General features: G+C 43.2%; 1 protein-coding gene and 1 long non-coding RNA gene across 3 annotated transcripts in view; one reads left to right on the top strand and one right to left on the bottom strand.

Annotated features, from left to right (window-relative positions):
* The window catches only part of zswim7 (zinc finger, SWIM-type containing 7), a 32,822-nt gene that overhangs the window by 17,176 nt on the left and 1,352 nt on the right, over window positions 1–14,294 (bottom strand). For both annotated transcript variants that reach the window (XM_040014745.1, XM_040014746.1), the window contains exon 2: window positions 1,691–1,712. In XM_040014745.1, coding sequence (XP_039870679.1) covers window positions 1,691–1,712 — 22 coding nt within the window. The remainder of the gene's footprint in view (window positions 1–1,690; window positions 1,713–14,294) is intronic.
* LOC120723341 lies at window positions 1,270–12,917 on the top strand. The gene is made up of 2 exons (XR_005693715.1): window positions 1,270–1,437; window positions 12,730–12,917. It is a non-coding gene; the product is annotated as an uncharacterized LOC120723341 (long non-coding RNA).

Raw genomic sequence — 14,294 nt, 5'->3', positions numbered from 1 at the left:
TGAGGTAATAGTCTTTGGCGCCAAAGAAAAACGATTACAGGTCACCAGAGAACTTCAATCTATACATCTAAAAACCACAAACCAGGCGAGAAATTTGGGTGTAGTGATGGATGCAGACCTAAACTTAGAAAAACACATTAAGACAATAACAAAGTCAGCTTACTATCACCTCAAGAATATATCAAGGATAAAAGATCTGATGTCTCAACAGGACCTGGAAAAACTAGTCCATGCATTCATCTTTAGTAGGCTTGATTACTGTAACAGCATCTTTACAGGTCTACCTAAAAAATCAGTCAGACAACTACAGCTCATTCAGAACTCTGCTGCTCGAGTCCTCACTAAGACCAAAAAAGTGGACCACATCAGTCCAGCTCTGAGGTCCTTACACTGGCTGCCTGTCCGTCAGAGGATAGACTTTAAAGTTCTGATGCTGGCCTATAAAGCTCTGAATGGTTTAGGACCAAAATACATCAATGACCTCCTGACCCAGTATGAACCATCCAGATCCCTCAGGTCATCTGGATCCGGTCTTTTATCAGTTCCCAGAGTCAGAACCAGACACGGAGAAGCTGCATTCAGCTTTTATGCTCCTTATATCTGGAACAAACTCCCAGAAAGCCTCAGATCAGCTGAAACACTCAGTTTATTTAAATCCAGGTTGAAGACTCACCTGTTCTCAGCTGCATTTGAATAAAGCACCAAATCCACACTTTAAGCTTAAATTTCAAAACTTACATTTAACTACTGATTTTATCTACTGTTCTGATTTTATCTGTTTTGATTTTATATACTGTTGTTTGTTTGTTTGTTTGTTAGTTAATTAGTTTATTTGCTTGTTTTAATCAATTTTAAATCATGCTTTTTATTTGTTCTTGTTTCTAATGTCTCTGTAAAGCACTTTGAATCACCTTGTTGTTGAATTGTGCTATACAAATAAACTTGCCTTGCCTTGCCTTTAGGAGTTTTGTCTTTTGGGTGAACCAGTTTTTGTCTGAGTGTGTTGCTGAGTCTGAAGTACACTGGGATGTCATGCTTGGAGAAGAGCCTCCTGAGTTTCTCTGATACACCGGCTACATAGGGGATGACAATGTTGTTGCATCTGTCTTTCTTATCCTCCCTCGCTGGTGTCTGATCTTCTTTTCTGTGCATCTTTGCTGACTTTATAAACGCCCAATTAGGATAACCGTATGTTTTAAGTGCTTCCTTTAAGTGTGTGTGTTCCTTCTTTTTCCCTTCAGGCTTAGAGGGAACATTATCTGCCCGGTGGTGTAGGGTCCTGATTACCCCAAGTTTGTGTTCCAGAGGGTGATGGGAATCAAAGAGGAGGTACTGCGCAGTCCAGGAAAGGCAAACAGTTGTCCTTTGCGCTGTGCACACTGAAGAGAATGACAACCTCAACATTCAAGTTTACCGGAAGCCCACACACACGGACCAGTACCTCCTCTTTGACTCCAAGATGAAATCCAAGATGCCCCCAGTATTTGATAGGTGGATGAAAGAAATCAGAAGTACAGTACAAGCGTAATGTGTAGTCATCAGAAGTTTAGTACAACTAAAGAAAATCAAATACATGCATGGAAAGACTGTTTGTGTGTGTTTGAGTGATTTTTCTTTTCTGGTGTACTTTTATACTAGTTGAACATTTTGATAATCAGATAATCAAAGAAAGAAAGAAAATGATACTTACGCAATCAGCAGGTCATTGGGAACTGCAAGAAGAAGAAAAAAGTGAAGGTGTAAACAATTTATCAGCTGTTGCAGGGCATGTAAGATAACACTTGGCTATTGTGTTGATGTTGAGGTAAAGATGAACTATGTAGGCAAACAGAACGTTTACTTTGTGTTTACACTTATTTAACTTGCCTGCTTCTTCATTAGCCAGTGGAAAACTCTTCCCAGCAATTGAATGTGTGGAAGTCATTAAACTGCAAAAATACCTCATTATGCTTTATTATAATCACTGTTTTACAGTTCATTTTATTTGTCAGACTATTTGTTATGATGGTGAAAAAAAAAAAAAAAAATCCAGGAGCACTCCACCACCATACTTTTGTATTCTATCACATATTTCTAAACTGGGATAGCTCTGGCACTTGAAGTCCAATAAAAACTTTAGCACACCCTCACTGCTTCCACAGGAATTAAGAAGATAAGAAGCAGTCAGGTTTTGCTAATCAAATGCATGTAAATAACTGATGATCAGCAAGAGTGAAGACCACTTCTCACTCCAACACTCCAACTTGCTAGTATGGAGCATTAAGGTATGTGTTAACACCCCAGGAGTGGACGACCCAGAAAATTCCCTCTGAAGTCAAAACATACAAAGCTCAAAAAACCTAAAAACTCTAAGAATTACCGCTCAGACTCTCCTTTGTTAAATGTTGAGCTCATTAAAGTTATTGTAGAAATCTGAAACAAAGTGAGGTGCACATAACCAGGCTGTTGTTACCTTTGCAAAGGGGTACAGGCAAACAGTACCGATAGCCTGACAGCAGTCTGCATGCTTTTTTTTTTTTTTTTTAATAAAAATCGACTGTAAGCATTGAATATGTTATTTTGAGTTTATTCCCAGAGTGCCCTCTTCATTTCAGGTTAGTTTTTACAGTTTGAAAATGTTCAGATTTAGTCTTTTTTACTATTATTGCATGGAGAGCAATCATTTTTAGGATCTTAGGAGAAATCAGAATAGGTATTAAAATAAAAACAACTTTACTGAAAGCAGCTGTTTTTCACATCTAGTTTGACTTTTTAGTTTCATTTTATTTAACTATAAAACCTTGATCTGTGTTTGGGGTGTTTATTTCCCATCCGCCTTGAAAAGTAGGTCATTTACAGTGGCTTGCAAAAGTATTCGGCCCCCTTGAACTTTCCACATTTTGTCACATTACAGCCACAAACATGAATCAATTTTATTGGAATTCCACGTGAAAGACCAACACAAAGTGGTGCACACGTGAGAAGTGGAACGAAAATCATACATAATTCCAAACATTTTTTACAAATGAATAACTGCAAAGTGGGGTGTGCGTAATTATTCGGCCCCCTGAGTCAATACTTTGTAGAACCACCTTTTTCTGCAATTACAGCTGCCAGTCTTTTAGGGTATGTCTCTACCAGCTTTGCACATCTAGAGACTGAAATTCTTGCCCATTCTTCTTTGCAAAACAGCTCCACAACTGCCTTGTGACGGCCTCAAAGGTTTTCTAAGAGAATATTGGGAGCAACAACACCATGAAGTCCAAAGAACACACCAGACAGGTCAGGGATAAAGCTATTGAGAAATTTTAAGCAGGCTTAGGCCTGCTTAAAAGGCCTAAGCCTGCTTAAAAGGCCTAAGCCTGCTTAAAAGGCCTAAGCCTGCTTAGGCCGCGTATCGAGGCTTGCTTCATTTATGGGAGGAGCTGAAAATGATGACGTTCGAAGCCTCGCTGCCCGGCTGTACCACGTGACTGGTTCATGAAGTGGTTCGAACTTTGCCGCGAGCTATGACAGCGATATAAGCCCCTCAGACTTCATTCAAAATGTGGGTGTTTGATGGAGAGTTGTGGTTAGTGAGAGTTTGGAGACAGTTTGGAGGTTTATGAGAGTGAGGAGAGAAAGTCAGGAGAGAATGGAGCCAGCTAAGAAGAGGAGGATGTCCTCCCCTGTGTGGGAACATTTTGATTTTATTCCTCCCAACAACAACACCTCATCCATGCTTAGGCACTACAGAGCTTTGCATGAGAATAAGGGGAACACCGATTGTGGAGCAAGACCAGGTGAGCCATCAAATGTCATGATAATATAGCATGCTGTAATGTTACTAAATGATATAACAATATTATACAATGCAATAAGTGACATGTGATATTTATATTTGTGCTTTGTTTTTGTTGTCTTTCCTCAGGAGAACAATCTCAAATAGATTAAGACCTGGTTAGCATGGTGATTGAGGACTCCCAGCCATTTAGCATTGTGGAGGATAAAGGATTTAAAAGATTTGTTAAATCATTAAATCCTAGCTATGTTCTCCCCACTAAAAAGGTCATAAAAGCAGTGAAAATTTAGTTTTTACAGAATAAAATGTGGGCAGGACTGAGGCTCAAAGCCTCAGTGTGTAGCTGTCCATACCTCAACGTTACAAAAGCACAACCACTGTCCACACCCCAACCACACCTCACCTCACAGTAAATTATCATTTCCATTTTAAGCATTTCCAAATAATCATTTTCCATACTGCCAGTATAAATATACACAGTATACTGCCATCACTACAATATACATGTTTTACACACTCCTTTTGTTGTTGACATTTACAGGCTGTGTGCAAAAGGCCACACTCTTCAAATTCATGCCAACTAATATTTTTACGTCCAGATGATGTCCTACTAGAGCAAATGAAGCTTCAAGAAGCTTTGCGCTGGGGTGAACCAATTGGATGAAAAGCTTCAGTGCTTCATGAAGCTTCATCTGCCCATCACTACTGGCAGCTGTAATTGCAGAAAAAGGTGGTCTTTTTGTAGCCTAAGCCTGCTTTAAATTTCTCATTAACTTTATCCCTGACCTGTCTGGTGTGTTCTTTGGACTTCATGGTGTTGTTGCTCCCAATATTCTCTTAGACACCCTCTGAGCCATCACAGAGCAGCTGTATTTGTACTGACATTAGATTACACACAGGTGCACTCCATTTAGTCATTAGCACTCATCAGGCAATGTCTATGGGCAACTGACTGCACTCAGGCCAAAGGGGGCTGAATAATTACGCACACCCCACTTTGCAGTTATTTATTTGTAAAAAATATTTGGAATCATGTATGATTTTTGGTTCCACTTCTCACATGTACACCACTTTGTATTGGTCTTTCATGTTGAATTTCAATTAAATTGATTCATGTTTGTGGCTGTAATGTGGAAAAGTTCAAGGGGGCCGAATACTTTTGCAAGCCACTGTATGTTACCTGACAGAAGCTGACAGTTTCCATTCATAAAAGCTGACCAGGCCTGTAAATATGAGTTCAGCAGTGTTGTTGCTGTTGAGGGACAACACTGCTCTGTGCCCTCTAAAAGCACTTTAAACTGATGTCCAGGTTGTGTCATCTTGCTCATTTTCTTCCTCTGGCAGGAGCTTGATACTTGTTTGTGGTCAGGGGACATGGCTAATAGGCTGTAGCTTGGATAGATTAGCACATGTCAGGGCTGCCACGTGGAGCTCTTTGTCCATTTTCTTCTCTTTCTCCTTTGTCGCATCTGCGGCAGATTTACTGCTGACCCTGACCAGGAAAGCGAGACGCCGAAAGAGAGGGAAGCGAGCCGGCGCACTCGTGCGTTTGAGGAGACGCGGACTGCGAACCGCTCTTCCTGGGATCTTCCTTTCTAATGTACGATCACTCAGGAATAAGACAGACGAACTGGCCCTGATGAGAAGCATGAACAGAGACTTTGCCTCCTCCTGTGTGTTATGTTTTACGGAGACGTGGCTCTGTGAGGACATCCCGGACAGCGCGCTCAAGCTGGAGGGCTTTCATCTGCTGCGCGCTGACCGGCAGGCCTCTCTCTCTGGTAAGACCAAAGGTGGAGGTGTCTGCTTCTACATTAATAGTGGCTGGTGCACAGATGTAACAGTGATTGTTCAGCACTGCTCTTCCTCTCTGGAATACCTTTTCATTCACTGCAAACCGTTTTATTCTCCGCGGGAGTTTGCTTCATTCATCCTGGCCGCTGTTTACATCCCGCCAGACGCAGATGCGCAGGCAGCTCAGTGCGCACTCGCGGAGCAGATACTGCACATGGAGCGGACATTCCCGGACTCTCTCATCATTGCTCTTGGGGACTTTAACAAAGCCAATCTGAGCCATGAGCTTCCCAAATACAAGCAGTATATTAAATGCCCGACCAGAGAGGAGAGGACATTAGACCACTGTTACAGCACGATCAGCGGGGCCTATCGTGCAGTGCCGCGTGCTTCACTCGGACTCTCTGATCACGTCATGATCCACCTAATCCCCGCGTACAGACAGAGGCTGAAGCTCTCCAAACCTGTCGTGAGGACTAAAAAACTGTGGAGCAACGAGGCTGTGGAGGAGCTTCGCACGTGTTTGGAGTCTACAGACTGGGACACAATGAAGGCTGCTTCTAACAGCTTGGACGAGTTTACGGACACTGTCACCTCCTATATCCACTTCTGTGAGGACAGCATTGTGCCATCACGCACCAGGGTGAGTTATAACAATGACAAACCCTGGTTTACTCCTAAACTCAAAAAGCTGTGGCTGGAAAAGAGTAAGGCGTTCAGAAGCGGAGACAGGGACTGCTACAGAGAGGCCAAGTACAGGTTCACTAAAGAAGTGGACATTGCTAAACATCAGCACTCTGAGAAGATGCAGCAGCAGATCTCAGAGAATGACTCGGCCTCTGTGTGGAAAGGTTTTAGGAATATCACCAACTACAAGCCTAAAACCCCCCACTCCACTGACGACTTGCTCTTGGCCAACACCCTCAACGACTTCTACTGCCGTTTTGACGAGCCATCAGGCAGCCTTCACACCTCCAACGGCCCCAACAATAGAGACACTTTGGACACTCATTCCCCCACCTCTCCCCCCTCCATAGAGCCATCACCACCTTCAATCACTTCACCTGCAACACCCCCCTCCTCACCCCACACAAAAGAGGATTTCACACCACCTCCTCCCACCACAACTCTTCATATTCATGAAGCAGATGTGAGGAAGCAGTTTAAGAACCTGAATGCTCGAAAAGCTCCCGGCCCAGACGGTGTGTCTCCTGCCACCCTCAGACACTGTGCAAACGAGCTGGCCCCAGTGTTTTCTGGCATTTTCAACTCCTCACTGCAGGCATGTCATGTGCCTGCCTGCTTCAAGTCCTCCACCATAATCCCTGTCCCCAAGAAACCTAGGATCACTGGACTAAATGACTACAGACCCGTGGCTCTGACATCTGTGGTCATGAAGTCATTTGAGCGCCTAGTTCTCTCCCATCTCAAGACCCTCACGGCCCCCCTCCTGGACCCCCTGCAGTTTGCATATAGAGCCAACAGGTCTGTAGATGACGCCATCAACATGGCCCTACACTTCATCCTGCAGCATCTGGACTCCCCAGGAACCTACGCCAGGATCCTGTTTGTGGACTTCAGCTCTGCCTTCAACACCATCCTTCCAGACCATCTCCGAGGCAAGCTTTCCCAGATGAATGTGCCTGATCCCATCTGCCGGTGGATCACTGACTTCCTGACGGACAGGAAGCAGCATGTGAGGCTAGGAAAGAATGTCTCGGACTCCCAGACCATCAGCACCGGCTCCCCTCAGGGCTGTGTTCTTTCTCCTCTGCTCTTCTCCCTGTACACCAACTGCTGCACCTCCACCCACCAGTCTGTCAAGCTAATCAAGTTTGCAGATGACACCACCGTTATCGGACTCATCTCGGACGGGGATGAGTCTGCCTACAGGAGGGAGGTTGAACGTCTGGTGTCCTGGTGCAGCCACAACAACCTGGTGCTGAATGCCCAGAAGACAGTGGAGATTACTGTGGACTTCAGGAAGCACACAGCTCCACTCCCCCCCATCATCCTGACTGACACCCCCATCACCTCTGTGGACTCGTTCCGCTTCCTGGGTACCACCATCACCCAGGACCTGAAGTGGGAGCCCACCATCACTTCCGTCATTAAAAAAGCCCAGCAGAGGATGTACTTCCTGAGGCAGCTGAAGAAATTCAACCTGCCAACACGGACGATGATGCAGTTCTACACTGCAATCATCGAGTCCATCCTCACCTCCTCCGTCACCGTGTGGTACGCTGGAGCCACTATCAGGGACAAACAGAGACTGCAGCGTGTTGTGCGCTCTGCTGAGAAGGTGATTGGCTGCAGACTCCCATCTCTGCAGGACCTGTACACCTCCAGGACACTGCGGCGTGCAGCTCGGATCTCAGCTGACCCTTCTCACCCTGGACACAGTCTGTTTGACCTGCTCCCCTCAGGCAGGAGGCTCCGGTCCATTCGCACCAGAACCTCTCGCCATAAGAACAGTTTCTTCCCCTCTGCTGTCGGACACATGAACAATAACCATATGACTGTTCCCACCACTAACACATGACCCTACGCTGTGTTCACTGCATCTTTCCATGTTTGGCACTGATCACCACCTGCACTCATGTATATATCATGTATATATCTATCCACTTAGCACTTTTAATTCTTATTCTTATTTTTACATTTTTATGACAGTATGTTGCACTGAAGCACCGCAGCAATTTCCTAATGTTGTAAACCTCCTCAACATCTGGCAATAAACCCTTTCTGATTCTGATTCTGATTTAGCTGTCATTATCATCCCAATCATAATGTGTATACATGTCTCACAATGGAAAATAAGAGAATTTAACAAAACAAACAAAAAAATTCCCCCAGTTATGAGTCATGATTTCTTTAATCTGAGCTTCTGATTAAGGTAAAAAGACTAGTAGGGACTGTCCATTGGCACATTTGATGGGCAGCTGAAGGGTGTTGTAGAAAGTTGCTACCCGTTGTGGCGAAAACTGTGACGTGGAGCTTTCTGATGAGCCTGCTTGTTGATATGAAACCTGCAGATGTGGGCTGTGGTCAGTAATGAATCACTGGAACAGTCTGCTGGTGCCATGCATGGTGGCAGTGTAGGTAGAAGTTGAGTTGGTGGAGCCACTGAAAGGGCACAGTCGAGGTCATGGTCCACTCTAGTCCTCTTCATCTGTCGACAATCTGAGCTCGAGGGTGGAAATGCATTTTTCCAGGATGATTCGTCACTGTTCATTTTGGACCTCAGATCCAATGAGCCATGGACTCACACTTCTGAAATTTGAAATAAACTGTGGTGCATACAACCAGGTGTTTTATTTACTTTTGCAAAAGGCATCAAACAAATATACAGACAGCCCGAAAGAGGTGTGGATGGTTTTGACAAAGAGGGACTCTAAGCCTAAAATATTTATAGAGAAATGCTATCGCACATCTACATGTGGTATATGTGAAAGATTGCATGGAGACTGACTCCATATTCTGACGCTGTTTCAAATAATTTCCATTACACAGTACAATTAGGAATAACAAAGCATGACAAACAGCCCATATCAGCTGTTAAGCACGGTGGTGGAGGGGTGGAGATTTGGGCTTGTTCTGCAGCCACAAAACCTGAGCACCTTGCAGTTACTGAATCTACCCTGAACTCCTCTTTAGGGCTGCCACAAACGATTATTTTGATAGTCAACTAGTCACCGATTATTTTTGCGATTTGTCGACTAATCAGATCGTGCATCCATTGGACGTAAAACGTACAGCTTATTGCACCAGCATGCATCTGCTCTTATATAACTATCATTAGCTCACTTAAACAAGCAGCTGTTTTTTTTATGTGCATTAAAACTATATAAAAATTTAACAGTGCAAATGCAAATTCCTTACTGAAAGTTTAACCAAAAGGCATTTCCAGTAGAAATGGGCTGACATATCCTCACCATAACCATGTATAATATCCACTGAAGTTAAAAAGTGGTGCTTTGCAGCATTAAACTGCAGTGTGCCAAATAAAAAAAGTCAAATACGTATTTTTCGGACCATAAGGTGCATGGGATTATAAGACACATTAAGCGAAACAAAGCAGTCAGATAAATCAAACTATTCAACTCATTCTTCTTGCTTCCTCCACTTCTGTACCATTGATTCATTAATGCTGTATTCTATCACAGCTTCTCTATTCCCATGTTGTTGCAGTATATTAATGACTAACATTCTATTGTGGATGGATTATCTCAGTTGTTCTCCTGACTGAAGTTTGGTCCTTTTACAGCATCCTGCCATGCGATTGCATTTGTCTCTAACCATCAGGAACCTTCACGTTAACTTTTATCGAGTGGAAAAGTGTTAGCGTTTATCCTCCAGCTTCACTGTTTATGTTATGCTAACATAGCTATGTCGCTAGCGATCACGTAGCACATAGCCCAACTTCAGTAACCCTACAAACGTCACTGCTGTTTAGTTTCCTGTCTTCATTTATGTTGGAAGTGATAGCAGAGCAGTAAGTTTGAATTTTTTTTTTTTTTTTTTTTTTTTTTTTTTTTTTAAAAAGTGCGTATGTAAACAAAGGCACTGCGCATGCGCGTTTTACCCATATTCTATCGCAATATTTCATTTTCTTATCGTTGCCTAACATTGTACCGGTATTACCATGAACGGTATAATATGGCCCAGCCCTATCTCACACTTTTGATAATCAGTTGTCTGCTTGACGTTTATTCAGCTGTGTAAAAACTATAACTCTAACCGATTTACTCAGGAACAAATAATATACTGAAAAAAGCCAAACAATAACATTTTTATCTAAGTGACTTATATATCATGTTTAACCCGAGTAGCGAAAGACAGCGGTGGGTTTGAAAACAATTTGCTGGCAGCCCGGTATTCTCACCAGCTCTAAGTGAGCCTTGAACCCCGGCTAGCTATCGAGCTGGTGGGTAACAGACATCTCCGAAAAGGTCGGGCCACGAAGTATACAACCGACCCATCCTTCAAATCTGGGGAAATGAAGGGCGCATTTGTCGGTCGCATTTGTCAGAGTCTTCGAATTTGGACAGTCTTCGTCGTGTTGCTGTAACGTAATTGGCCTACAAATGCGGGCACAGGAGGATGCGGTTCCTGAATTTGGACACAGCTACGATACCGGACACTGCTTCTTCTTCTTCTTCTTCTGGGTTTAACGGCAGCTGGCATCCTTGTACATGCAGTGCTGCCATCTTCTGTTTGAGTCGATTATTACACTCTTAAATCCTGCTACCGTATTTTCACGACCATAAGGCACACTTAAAAATCTTAGATTTTCTTCAAAAAGTGCGGCGCGCCCTATAGCGCGGTGCGCCCTATGTGTTGTAAGGAGGACGTAGTAGAGAACACCATGAGAACGTTAAAGGGTGAAGTGTGGGCGTTGATCGTATATACCGGGACAATCGCACATACCTGTATAAAAGAACTGTTGTTCGAGCTTTCGCAAAAGCCGGCATCGTTTCCGAGGAGCCGCACGGCACGGAAAGTGACTCTGACGGTGAAGACAGTGAACCTGGCATGTTTGATGGAGATTTAGCGCAGCTGTTCAATTCAGACACAGAGGATGAGGACTTCGATGGGTTTGATTGATGATAAAAATGTGAGTACCAAACTTTGTTTTGCTCCTGCTTTATTTTTTAAATACGCACACTTGTATGCTTGTGTGTTGTTGATGATGACGATTATTGGTAATAAAAATGTGAGTACCAAACTTTGTTTTGCTCCTGCTTTATTTCTAAATACGCACACTTGTATGCTTGTGTGTTGTTGATGATGACGATTACCGGCAATAGAAATGTGAGTAAGGTACCGAATTCAGGTTTGCTCCCGCTTTATTTTTAAATACGCATACGGTACTTGTATGCGCCCTATGGTCCAGTGCGCCTTATGTGTGTGTTAAATACAGTAAGGGCACACATAACTGAGACTGCGCCTTTTAGCACAGTGCGCCTTATGGTCGTGAAAATACGGTACTTATTCCTGCGTCTTTTGGGATCTTACAAAGCTTCAAACGACGCGTCGACTATTAAATTAGTTGTCGACGATTTTGATAGTCGACGTAATCGTGACTAGTTGACTAATCGTGGCAGCCCTACTCCTCTTTATACCAAAGTGTTCTAGAGTCAAATGTGCGGCCATTTGTCAGACAGCTAAAGTTTGGCCCAAACTGCATGATATAACACAACAATCACCCAACAGAAAGACTGAAAAAGAAAAGAATCAATGTGCTGACCCATCAAAGCCCCCCAAAAATCAACCTGATTGAAATAAGAAGTGAGACTACTAGAGCTGTACTTAAAGAAATGTATGCAAACCACAATAAAGTGAAGCACTGTTGTGACAAAAAGTACAAAAATATTCCTCCACATCAATGTGAGAGACTAATAGTGTCATAGAGAAAATTATTACTTCAAGTCATTCCTGCTAAAGATGGTTTTCCAAGCTATCAAATCAAGGGTTGTAATTTTTTGCACTTAGAGCATTATCTGTGTTATGTTTTCTGGCTATGTTTTCTCCTGGATTAGAAAGATGAGCATGGAGGCAAACTGTTACCCATGCGGCTATCTGTTCAAATGTAATGAACCTTAATGCAGGTAAAATGAAACAACTGTTGAGATGGCCTTGGGCAAGGCACTGCCTCAGATGGGCTTTGTGTCAACCTTCTAACTTGCATGGGCATGCCTTTAATAAAAAATAAACACACCAATGCTTAAAATAGGAGTTCATGGTTCAGTTTGGCCATTTATTTGGCTAAAGTACAACCCATAGTTACTAAATAATGTAATATAGTTTATGGAGGCCACCACATATTTCAAATAAAACAAGGGTTTCAACAGACAAAAACATGGCTGTGCCATGGGCTCCATGGTGTCACCTATTGTAGCCAACCTTTACATGGAGGAAGTGGAAAGAAAGGCTCTTGGCTCTTTTAAAGGAAAAGTACCTAGCCACTGGTACAGATATGTAGACGACACCTGGGTCAAAATCAAGAAGTGGAATCCTTCACTGCTCACATTAACGCTGTGGATCAAAATACCAAGTTCACCAGGGAAGACACAAAGGATAACCGTTTGCCTTTCCTGGACTGTGCCATGCGCATTGAAGAGAATGGAAACCTCAACACTGAAGTTTACCAGAAGCCCACACACACGGACCAGTACCTCCTCTTTGACTCCCACCACCCTCTGGAACACAAACTTGGAGTAATCAGGACCCTACATTATCGGGCAGATAATGTTCCCTCTAAGCCTGGAGGGATAAAGAAGGAACACACACATGTAAAGGAAGCTCTCAAAACGTGCGGTTATCCTAATTGGGCTTTCATCAAGTCAGCAAAGATGCACAGGAAAGAAGATCAGACACCAGCTAGGGAGGATAAGAAAGACAAACGCAATAACATTGTCATCCCCTATGAAGCTGGTGTATCGGGAAAAACTCAGGAGAGTCTTCTCCAAGCACGACATCCCAGTGTACTTCAGACCCAGCAACACACTTAGACAGAAACTGGTTCATCCCAAAGACAAAAATCCTAAACACAAACTTAATAATGTGGTGTATGCTGTACAGTGCAGCGAGGAATGTCCAGACCGCGACATTGGAGAGACCAAACAGCCACTTCATAAACGCATGGCACAGAAGAGCCACCTCCACGGGATAAGACTTGGCGGTCCATCTGCATCTAAAGGACAAAAGTCACTCTTTCGAGGATGCAAATGTTCACATTTTGGACAGAGAAAACAGATGTTGTGAAAGAGGAGTAAAAGAAGCCATTTATTTCCACTGTGAGCGACCATCTTTGAACAGCGGTGGTGGTTTACGACACCAACTGTCTGCCATCTATAATCCAGTTTTGAGATACCTTCCCAGACGCCTTAATGCCCACTCACATCCTGGGCCATCTGACCTCAGGAAATCACATGATAGGGTGGGGCCAGGTTTCACAATGAGCTCACCCAAAACCTTGGCTGATTGTGACCTACACCCGTTTTCACACCTTGGCTCATGTGATTAGGTAGAGGATCATTAGGGGTCCTTTGTCCCTCGTGGGGGGTTACTCCCACATGGCTTAAATCTGGGACTCCACCATTAAACCCTAGAACTGAAGAAGCTTCTCTGATGAGAGGTGAAACGTCTTCAAGCAAATTAAAGAAGTCTAGACACGTTTCTTTCCAAGCTCCTTAGACCATGTGAACAATATACACAAAACATTGATACGGTTCACATATTGTTCATTTACAGCATATATGATAACATATATATGCTGTATATATTATAATTTCTATATAGCATCGTGGGCTAACAAAAAACAATATTACGTAAATTTCTCACAGTCCAATATAGCAACCTGCTTTGTTTAGTTAGAAATGGTAAGAAAGACCGATTTCTGTCAAATACGCAGACAAACAGACCATAATTCCGTAGATGCTTGGGGTTTTTGGCTGAAGGTCCATTTTGTGGTAGGAATAAAGTGTGTATTGCAACGCAGCTGCCTTTATCAAACTATAGCATGTCAAAAAGCTTCATGTAAATTTAAACCTGTAGCAATTTATCTATGGAGGGAAGCTTGGGGCTAAAGTTACGTGTGTGATAACAGCGCCTCCTACTGCCAAAATGTAAAAGTGCATCACTTTAAGTAGCAGAGCCATAATTATGAGGTTTCACAACAATTACTACATTGACATTGCAGTGAAGCACGGTAAAGCTCGCTGCCAGCTGCGTTTCA

This window comes from Simochromis diagramma, unplaced genomic scaffold (assembly GCF_900408965.1).
Source record: "Simochromis diagramma unplaced genomic scaffold, fSimDia1.1 OVJJ01000676.1, whole genome shotgun sequence".
NCBI classification, from domain to species: Eukaryota; Metazoa; Chordata; class Actinopteri; order Cichliformes; family Cichlidae; genus Simochromis; species Simochromis diagramma.
This window is presented reverse-complemented; position numbering and strand designations above follow the sequence as displayed.